Consider the following 10,842-nt stretch of genomic DNA (forward strand, 5'->3'; position numbering starts at 1 on the left):
ATGGGGCACCTGGCGAAAAGGCTTTTTGCATTCAAAAGCAGCAGAACAATGATTTCTAAATATTTCTTCTATCACTGTTCTGCCCCCACCTCTGTCATCTTGGATATTTGGTTGGAATAAACAATGAAGAACAACAAGTGTGTGCTTCTGTTATCTTCCAAGGCAAAACTGGTTGGGTTAATAAGGATATTGTTAAGTGCAAATTATGTTGTCAGTCTCGTGCTCTATGCTGCTGTGTATAACTGTACATTAAAAGTCGTATCCTACTGTTTTAATCTGGGTTGGGTTTCACTAAGTAGAACTGATGTCTTTTCTGTAAAACACGCACAGAGTGTTTTCCTCACACACCTATCTCTTCTTTCAGGTGGAATTTTGGCAGGCCTGATTTCAGACAGGCTGGAGAAGAGGGCATCAACCTGCGGAATGATGTTATTGCTTGCAGCACCCACAGTAAGAGTTTGCCCCTCTCTTACAGCTGTGGCTGAGACATTGACAGCATTCCTTGGGAAGTTCTGCAGACAGCATCTTCTATCTTGGATATAAAGAATTCAGGCCAGGTTAAAAGCTGGCATGAAAAGTCAAGCATGTGAGCAAGTACAGACATTGGGGCTACCTTTACTAAACGAGCAAACAAGTCTAATGTATTGCTTGTTATAGGATTACATGGGAAGTTTACCACTCTTGTAAAATTTGATGTTCAGTTCTTAGCCAGAATTTTAGCTGCTCAAAGGCTTAGGATTTCTGTGCTACAGCTGTTGGAAAACTGGCAGTTGGACGTATGAGATGCATTTTTCTTTGAATCTTTTGTGAACAGTATTCTCTGCTGTGTTGAAACTGGCAATTTGAGAGTTTAAAATTGAGTCGTCTCATAACACAGCCCTTTCTTCTGTGTTTCATACTGGGGAATAGCAGCATACCTCTTATCTCCCTCCTGTGTCCAATCAAACAATAATTCTGCTGTGATCTAAAAGAGTTTTGTAAAACCTAGAACTAGCTGTCACATAATACCAACCAAGATATTTTGTAGTTAACATGGGGAAAATGGGTAGCCGAGGATTAGTCCATATGTTGTTATTCAACATGTTTGTTTTTTCGTCTTTACAGTTGTACATGTTCTCTGCAGTCAGTAAAATGGGTCTTGAGGCTACTGTAGGTGAGTATTTTGAAATTATTTTCTGCCTAGCTTTCTGTGAACTTTCATTTATGATTCTTTGATGTTCTTTCCCTTTTTTAAAATTTATTTTTATTTTATATTTTCCCTGAGAGGAGGAAGTATGGAATCAAATTCCCTAGACTTTGTCTTGCAGGCTTTTTACAGGGTAAAGAAGAAGGGCTATGAAATGAGTAAAGACTAGCATGAGAACAGTGATTTAGTTAGTATCATTAGTCTTCTTTCTCAAGCTTGTTGTGTCAGCACAGGCTTTATTATATTCCCTACGCCAGATATCAGAGGTGTTTAAAAACTACTTGTAGTACTCTTGATGTCAACCTTAACTTTATTTGCATGGGCTGAATTCACTTGTGGCTTTCTATCTGTTACCTCAAAGCAGAAGTTGAAACACAAGTACTGACAGCATCTCATCTAACTAAAGGCCTTGTTAGGTTTTATGGGCCCTCTGGGACTTGGTGCTGTACAAGCAGAGAAGGGGCTTGTGGGGGGATCCTGTGACCATCCCCTGCTCTTAGGGTTAGTTTGGTCAGATTTTCCCCTTTCTCTGACCTGCCAGGATCAATAAAGGCCCTGGGAAGTGCCTTTTGAATCAGCCCCATCTCCTGTTATATTTGTGACTTCACGTCATGGAGTAAGCATTGAAGGGAGACAGGAGTGTATAGTGCTTTTCCTCCTTTCCCAATTCTGTAATGGGGCCATGGGAGCCAAAGAAGGATTTAAACCATTTGAGAACCATAGGCTACAATGTCTTCTGTTATGGTTAACAGTCTTTCGGGCAACTCACGTTTTCCCTTTTTGTCCTTCTTGCAACAGTGATGCTGCTTATCAGTGGTGCCCTGGTGAATGGCCCTTATGCACTGATCACCACCGCTGTCTCTGCCGACTTGGTGAGTTTGGCTTCCCCTCTGCTTCCAGTGTAGCAGCTTTGACCTCTGGAGAGAGCCCTTTGACTTCTGCAGGGTTGTCGGTGAAGGGCCTGCATTGTCCCACAGCAAAGGGATAAGGAGCTGGATAGGCAGTGCTGAACTCGACCACTGAGGTTGTTTTAGAGCTCGTGTGTTAGTACGAGTGAGTGTCATGCTTCTGAGAGGCTTCTACATTATTCTTGCCTACTAACAAGACAGCCCAAAGTGAATGTGAAGGTTGCGTGCAAGGTCAAGTCTCTGTAAAGGTACCTTGTCCCCTTTTATACTTTGCATCTTTAAATGAGGGGAGGGGCTGTGTCTGAGTGGGAGATGAGCTGGAGACTTAATTCCCATCAGTGCGGAAAGCTGTACATGGCACATACCCTTACTTTTGTCCATGTTACCCTCTCCCCTTTCTTGTGCTGTTACTCTGGTTGCTGGCACTTCCAGGTGGATCAGGTCGGTCTGTCATAAATGCCGTGTGAAAACATTGACCCTGATACCTTTCATTAGCTAGGCTTTGAGGGTTGCTTTCAGAGGTCCTTGTTCCTTAGGGCACCACACAAGAGGCAAAACTCCTTTACAACAAATGCTCTAAGTATAGGAAAAGGAGCAGGACAGAAATCTCCAAATGTCCTCTGGAACTCTGTCCTTGGCCTGGAGATCTTGGCAAGACAAAGGCGGCCACCATGCATTCCCTGTTTTATCTTTAGCCTTGTTGAAGGGACTGCTAGCTAGAAAGTGGGACCTGACATGGCAAGATCCCCACCTGCCCCTTGGGAGGAGCGTTGAAACTGCCAAAGAGTTCCTAGGATGTCAGCAATCAAACATCTGACACGAGCAAATGTAAATCACTGATTACCTGACTGAATTGTCCTCAGTATATTGGAGATAAAGGACCGTCTGTTTAAGCAGTTCTCAGAACTGTTCGGTTTTTCTGTCTTTCTACTAAGTCACTCCCTTTATCAGTTGTTTTGTTCTGAAGATCTGGCTTCTAAAATTGGGACTGAACAACTTCTTTTGGCTCAAGAATTCTGTGCATTAGCGTTTCAGTATATATCCCTAATTCTGGTACTCTAGTATTCCTGTCACAGCAGTGATCTTTTTGTTGTTTGTTCTGCAGAACTTTGCTGTATTCACAGGGGAAAACCCTTGTGTGGAAGCAGCCTTGCAGCATAAGGCAAAGCTGAAGGGCCATCCTTGTTGCTTGAATCCACAATGTGCAGAACAGAAAGTTTCTTGACTCCTGTGCTTTAAATAACGTGATTTAATAAAGGAGAACGCTGTAGGCAACAGGTTGATGGAGCAGAAGGCTTCTTTAAGTAGTGGTAAAAGGGTCTGAGCTATTTAAGACATCTTCACAATGTACATCTACCGTGGAAGGGAGTGAACTAAATGATGTTGTAAGGACTTTTTAAGAGTTCAGCTCAGAATGGATCTAAACAGTCTTTGTCACTTTAGGGTACCCATAAAAGCCTGAAAGGGAATGCAAGAGCCTTGTCCACAGTGACAGCGATCATCGACGGAACGGGATCTGTAGGTAAGCCAGAGCTGTAAGGTAGCCTGTCTTAGCTGTGGTAGCTTAAAACAAAGGATCTTTGAGAAACTAGGCTCTCCACAGTTCACGTTTTGCCAGGACTCAGTACAGCTTTGGAAATGGGGAGTAGAGCAAAATTAGCCTTAAACCTCTCTAGTGGTCCCACAGCAGAGGGAGGGAGGGAGGAAGAGAGTGGTAGACTGATACTGAGCACAGACAGCAAAAGTAGGTGCCATTGGGCTGTTTCTGAGATTAGGGATGTTTTATTCATGCCCTCCGCAGTGGTAGGTGGAAGGGAAAATTGAGTAGGATTCAGCTTAATACTGGATAGGCATTTTGTTGAGCCAAAGGCAGGCATTTCTCAAACTTCTAGTCTTCCAGCTTCCCCCGTGTTAGGTTTCCCATTGGCTTGCAGCTGTACCGGTAAATGTTTTGCGCTTTCTGGGACATTTTAGTACGTAGTGTAACACTGAGATAACTAGGTGGAGAAATTGATATTCTAACTCAGAATAACCATCTTTCAACATAGTAAATCTTACATTGCATAATTCTGACTATATCAATTTTATATTTTAGGTGCAGCTTTGGGGCCTCTCTTAGCTGGTCTTATTTCCCCATCTGGCTGGAACAACGTGTTTTACATGCTCATGATGGCAGATGCATGTGCCTTGCTAGTAAGTCTAAAAATACTGTTTAGTTGCCATGTATTTCCTTTGTGCTAAACTACCTTAAAATGCAAATTTTCCTTTTGCAATTTCAACACTCCCATCTTGTAAGAAATTTCCAATTGTGTAGGAAATTTTCAGTTAAAGATCAAATTTGCTCATTTTTAAATTCTCATCTAATTTTAATCAAAAGTGCGGATTCTGATGCACTTCAGTTTCTGAGCAAATACATATTTGTTAATTGCTGGCTGAGCAGATTACAGCAGGCAGAATTGTAAGTAAACCTTCATAATACAGACCTAGACGATGCCTCAGATTCCACCCATGGAAGAATTACTTCTGTTTCCTTTAAAGCCGGTTTAGCAAAGTGATACCAAATGTTTTGCTATATTGCTATATCACCAAAATCACCATATTAATGGAAGTGTTGAAAGTTAATACATTACATTCTCCAGGTGGGCCCTAAAACTGCTGTACTAGATTAGACGAAAAACTGGCATCCTAACTTTTGACAGTAACCAGGATTGTGTGATTAAAGCTTTTCAGTTTTTCAGAATGGCAGCTAAAATACTTTTATGCTCCAAAATTTCTATCTGCCATGTTTTCTTGAAGTCTTGGGTTCCCTCTGCTGGTTTCTTTACATGTCTGCTGGTAAACTTCGGAAAGCCATTCTGGTTTTTATGCAGTTGATTTCTCAGTTGCGAAGAGGAAATTGTTTTCCTCTTACCTGTTCCTTGTGAAAACTCCTCTTCCAAATTTTAACTGAGCATCTGTAAATCTCTTTTTTTTTTTTTTATTTTTTAACGGAGTTCAGTTTTACAGGGTAATGTTTCAAATGAGGAACTCCTCAAACAGCAGTGAACATCTTGGCCTGAAATATAGCTTATTTGTGTATCTGTATAGATACTAACACAGATACTGTGACTGTTTTTACAGTTCTTACTCCGTCTTATTCAGAAGGAACTTCGGTGTAATGCACATCGTACCCTGTAAGTGTTATGCATGGCTGTTGCTCTTTAATAACAGTTTAAAAACATGTTACTAAGCCTCTGCCCAATAATACCTAGATGTAGATTGAACGTGTTAAGGTTTCTGTATGTCCATTTCCGTCTGTTTTAATTTTACTTCAAAAGAGTAATCTCAGTTTGATGTTTTCAAATCATGAACATTTTTCTTTAGAACATCTTATTTTGAAAAGTATCTGAAAACACATCTCTGTCACAGTCTCTTGGTTGTGGTTTGTTTTTTTCCCAAATATGTAATCTTCCTGGGTTTCATCATGGAGCATGCAGGTGGGGAATAAGCTACTCAATCGCTTGCTCTGTGTTTATTAATAGTTTCAAATGTAACTTTTTCCAAGAGGTCTCCTTAAAGGAAAGGGTGACTCTGAATTTACAGTGTTTTGAATTGAGAAACAAAAAATCCACTGAATCAATAGGGTTACGCTTGTATATGCAAAATCTAAATTGAGCCCCTTGGTTGTAGTTTTGAAGAAGTAAAATGGACAGAGAATAGAAAAACACATGGCAAGGGATGGAGCCTGCGTTTTGAAGTCAGTGGCAGTTACGCCTCACACCTCAACTTTTCCTGCCTTGTTGCTGTTCTTTCCCAGGTTTAAAGAACACTGAACTACAAGACCAGATTTGGAATAAGGACTGCATCAGTGATCAGAGCTCTTCCCTGAAAACCAAACTTCATGGAATGCGTTATTCTATATTTAAGAGATTCTGTTTGGTGAAGAACTTTGCACGTTTACTGGAAACAGTGTGTGAAATGCAACCGGTAAATCCCTGAAGCTCTTATTTTTGCACATGAATAAGTACCTCAGAATGGCAACTATTCGTCAGATGAAGAGACAGGAACTGTGGGAAGGTTTTAGCAGTGCGCCTCAACTGAGCCAAAGAGAAATACCAAGTGCCTTTTTATTTCTTTTGATAGGATGTTTTTAATTAAAATGCCGAACTGTGTATTTTCCAAAAACAAGTCAAAACTAGAGCAGAAGGAAGTTAAAATTGTAACAGTCTAGCAGTGAAATGTCCTAGTGTCGGTGAGCAAAGTATGTATCCCTTATGTCATCTTGCGCACATCGAGGGCATCGCTTTATAGAGGGCAATACCAGCTGGTTATTAAGACACACTGCTTATTAGTATTTTGAAGCTGCTCAGACAATAACCACCTCACTGTATTATTAGTTTTTGACTACAGTGCTACTTCTAATCCCAAGGACACCATCCACCCTTTTGGTAGGTAACAAAAAGGAATTTACTGTTGTTAACAGTTTCCACAGACTCCCTGGATGGATGTTAGTCCTCAATTAGGATTGTGCAAAAAGGAGTCCTAAGCAACAAAAAAGAGATGATGGCTCAGAATTCCAGTGGGCGGCTCTAATGACTTTCAGGGCCTTATAAACTGGTTGTGCAAACCTCACATAGTTGTGCTGCCCCACTAGACTGGGTTGAAATGAGAGATTGTTCCCTTGGGGTGGCAGAGAACGGTGAGCTGTCGTACTTGAGCACTACAGGACTGAGCAGATGAGCTGCTTTAGTGCCCGCGGCCACAGCGATCTCTGTTGGGTACTCCCTGGTTTCAGTGCCCGTGGAAGTCATTGGCAGATTAGGGCCTTAATGACCAGAAATCTCTTTCAAGTGGCTCTGAATTTCTGATGTGGAGCCAGAATAACAGAAAGGAAAAATGACCTAGCTGATAGGTTGTAAGAGAATGTTTCGGTAATTAGTGTTACCTAGCAAATAGATGGTTTAATGTCTTCAAAACATATCATTTCTTTGCACAGTTATCTCCTTTGCAAAACAGATGTTTATGTGGTTTTTTTTTAAAGATGTACAAAGTAAAAAGGAAATTTTTTTGTATGAGGTGTTTATACTTAGATCATGAAGGCTAGATAATTTAAATTGTGTATTATTTTTAACACTATTTATTAAGGTTTTAGGTATATGTCTTGTTCTGAACTATGCTCTAAGTTTTGTGGAACAATGCAGTAGTCTTTACACTTGATTAACAAAACAGCACACTAAAATAGTCCTGCAAGACATGGAGAAATATCTCATCGGCTGCTGCTGTTGTGTTCTGTGTGCTGGCACAACACTTAATTTCCAGGGCTGTTTTGTAATTGTTCAGTCTTTGAGTTTTACTGGTTTGATTCAGCACGTTCTTTATCCTTGACTTGAGCAGTCTAAGAACGTGTTCATTTTTAACTGTTTTGCTGAACAGAGGTACAGGGAAGACCTGAGTCTGACAAAGACTCAAGGAAAGTACCAAAGTCCTTGCAAGTGAATGCTCTACGTAGGCCCTGACCCTGCGGTTACCTACGTGAATGGTTAACTTCACACATTTTGGGTAAACCTGTTGAGACCGGTGGGGATGCTCAACATGTGAATCCATAAATCTGTGCTGCGTTTGAGCTTTAGGCTGCAGTTCAATGTAACAGAATTGTGCAGCAATATTACTTGAAAGGACTTCCATCCCGGTGGCACGGCACGCTGCCCCTCGCTCGGCCAGGCTGGCTCTGAGGGGCCCCCAGCCAGAGCAGGGGACTCATCTGGCCTCTGATGAAAATATCACATTGCAACCCCAAAACAGCTGTACTGGCACAACTTCAATGGCTGTGTGAGGAGGGAGGGGCGGAGGACTCCTTTAGCTGAAGGTACCAGTCCCTTCTCCCCAAAAAGGTGTGTAGAGCTATGTACCAGTTTATCGAAACAGTTTAAACTCTGCCGCGCTTGGATTTTGAGATGCTGTTCCCTATGGGCTGAAGTCTTAGGTTAAAATGCTTTCAGTTGTATTTGACAGTTACAGGTTGTGAAGATATTTAACTGTGTCTTGGATTTTACATGTTTTACTTGTCGGGGCTGCTGCTGTTATTTATTTATTTATTTGAATAGCTTTTGCACTGCAGTGACTCGGGTGTGGGATGACGACAGCGTTGGAGGTGCCCGGCTGAGTCCTTCCTTCCATCGATGGCAGGAGGGAGTCAGGACTCAGAGTGTGCCGATGTCTCCTTCCGTGCTAATGTGCAGCATTTCAGTTCCTCCCGGCTACGAATTTGTTGGACAAAAAGATAAAGATTGGCTTTTCTTTTTTAACAACCCAAAAGGTCCCCCAAGTTGTGAATAAACTGTGTGTTTTGTTATAGTATTGGGTGTCAATATCCATTAATCTGGAAATGGGCAAGACTGACAAAATTTTGTATGTAGAAATGTGAGCGACCAGTAGGTAGAGCCAAATTTAAATAAGACTGCAGGGTTTGGTTTTGTTTGTTTGTTTGGGTTTTTTAATGCTGGTTATTGTGAATTTTATTCATTTACTGTCCTGTGTTGAATAAAAATAGATTCTTCTTTAAAATGAGAAATGTTGATTACTTCATCATTTACATCTCCGTGAAGAAATGCTCCATTTATTGGTTGGAAGGATAAACGTCCCTGCTGGGACAGCGCTCCTGTCTCTTGTGAGGGTAATGAAAATGGTTCATTAGGAGAACAAATTAGAGCCTGTATTTTGGAAACAGTGCCCTTCTCAACTTGAACATGTGATTTTTGTGTTTCGTTTTGTGGTTTGTTTTTTTTTTCATTTAGTGGGATTATGGGCTGTACAACATCAGTATTTCCAATCAGCTGCATCAGATGGGTATATTCTGCCTCCTTATTTTGGTCTAGTAGGAAAGGAGGACGCTCACCTGAGTCAGGGACTGAGTCCAGCTCCTACAGCATAGTTTTAAGGTGACTTTTGTTGTTGTCGACTTTGCTTGCCCTTGAATTTATATGGAATTGAAATTGAAAAGCTTTTCTCTCTACCTCTAATCATCTTGAACATTTATTGTCTTGGTTCTGTTATGATGTTCGATGGAGTTTGTATGCCTCTACCAGAGATAACAATATCCAAAACAAGATGCACTGGGGAAAAACTGCTTGGAAAGGAAAACAATTTTTGATTAGAAAAAGGTGTCTGAGGGTCTTGGACAGAATTTCTCATCAAAATGTGCCCAAAGTGCCTCCCAGGAATAGGTGAATAATGGCTGGGGCATTTTATAAAAGAAGGGAGACTGAGATCCAAGGTTTTGTTCCGCCTGATTCGGAGCAGGATCGTGCAGTGGAGAACGTGTACCCTGGTGAGCACCCGGCTGCTGCCGGACGCGCCGCAGTGGAGGTTTGTCTCTGGTGTGTAGGAAGGGTTAACAGGGTGGGAAAAAGGTGAATAGGGAAGGGAAGGTGGTGGTGTATTCACAGGTCACTTTGAGACTTCTTTTCCCTCGAAGCTGAACTGCTAACCTGCACCGTGCACTGATGACACCTACTCCTCTATGTTTGGCTGGTTAGGAAATTCCAGAAGGGATTCTGCCATCCGCTTCGGGAGGTTATCGCCCGTGTTTCTGGCGTAATATCCTTAGAATGATGATGGTAGTGCTCCATGTGTGTTTGTGCCGGTGTCACACTGCCTCAGACGTTGCCTGACCTCACATGTTCACGCTTGGGAATCTGTTAGGTTGCTGCTGGTAGGTTTCTCCAGCCCCTGATGTGTGGGGTTGTTCATATGAGAAGTGCTGCTCAAAATGAGGTAGACGTAAAATGGTATAAATAAGATCAGAGGATGTTTAGAGCTGTTGGAGGTGACTGTTCTTCATATGGAATTAATTTGAGGAAGATTGTTTACAATCCTATCAAATGATGAGGCCCAGAATTGGTAACGGTGGCATTCTCTGGTCTGAATGAAATTTTATGGCCTGTGTATTATACAGGAGGTTAGATTAGATTATTTCATGATTAGTCCCAACCTCAGAGTTCATCTGATAGGATGTTCTGATTGCTGAACTACATCACTTTCACCTTACAGCCGGTCTGTTGTGATTTTTGTTTTGCTCTCGGCTCAGTTAGCCAGGCGATGGTCGGGACCCTTCCCCTGCTCGCCGGCCGTGGCCGTGGAGGGCCCGGACACCGGTCGCTGGGAGGTTTGCATCTGCGTCCTCTGGGCCTTTGGTAACCTGGAACTACATTGTCTGCCATGCCAAGTTAAAAATCTGTCATCCTTAAAAGTGGGGAGGGGGAACAAGGGGATTTAACTGCTGGTGTGCTCCAGCCTCATGTCCAGTGACCTTAACGTTGGGTTACGTGTCTTGCTGCCTCGGAGTTTAACGAACTGGGTTGCTGTAGAGCGTTGGTTGTTTTGTCTCCCTCCTTTTGGTTAGTTTCCAGTTTGGAGTAAGGAGAGAATTAGTTAACATCACCAGCTGATGCTTGGGGTTTATTTGTGTTTTTTCCTCTGTATTTCTCTCTTGGTGAAGTATACCAGTTACCTTTCTGCTGCAGTGAAACTTTCGCACCTCTGTACGCTGTGAATACAAGCGCCAAACTTCCCTTAGGCGTATTTCAGGGAACCCGCTCATCCCCTGCATCAGGAAATTAGCTGTCAAAAATGTGTTGAAAGTCTCTTTTGATGCCGTACTTATCGAGAGGATTTTAAGGATGTTTTCTTCACCTCATGATGATACCAAGGGTAGGGTTTTTCTCCCCCCTTTTCGTACAAAAGCATCTGACAAATACTTAGCCACGTTTC

At 42.0% G+C, this 10,842-nt stretch overlaps 1 protein-coding gene across 1 annotated transcript in view; it reads left to right on the forward strand.

Moving 5' to 3' along the window:
* The window catches only part of SLC37A1 (solute carrier family 37 (glucose-6-phosphate transporter), member 1), a 32,393-nt gene extending 22,989 nt beyond the window's left edge, over window positions 1-9,404 (forward strand). Inside the window, exons 13-19 of the mRNA XM_009708406.1 lie at window positions 365-450; window positions 1,105-1,153; window positions 1,985-2,058; window positions 3,538-3,616; window positions 4,190-4,287; window positions 5,215-5,260; window positions 9,370-9,404. Coding sequence (XP_009706708.1) covers window positions 365-450; window positions 1,105-1,153; window positions 1,985-2,058; window positions 3,538-3,616; window positions 4,190-4,287; window positions 5,215-5,260; window positions 9,370-9,404 — 467 coding nt within the window. The remainder of the gene's footprint in view (window positions 1-364; window positions 451-1,104; window positions 1,154-1,984; window positions 2,059-3,537; window positions 3,617-4,189; window positions 4,288-5,214; window positions 5,261-9,369) is intronic.
* Window positions 9,405-10,842: the final 1,438 nt, after the last annotated feature.

Source organism: Cariama cristata, unplaced genomic scaffold, assembly GCF_000690535.1.
Source record: "Cariama cristata isolate BGI_N322 unplaced genomic scaffold, ASM69053v1 scaffold17029, whole genome shotgun sequence".
Lineage (NCBI taxonomy): Eukaryota > Metazoa > Chordata > Aves > Cariamiformes > Cariamidae > Cariama > Cariama cristata.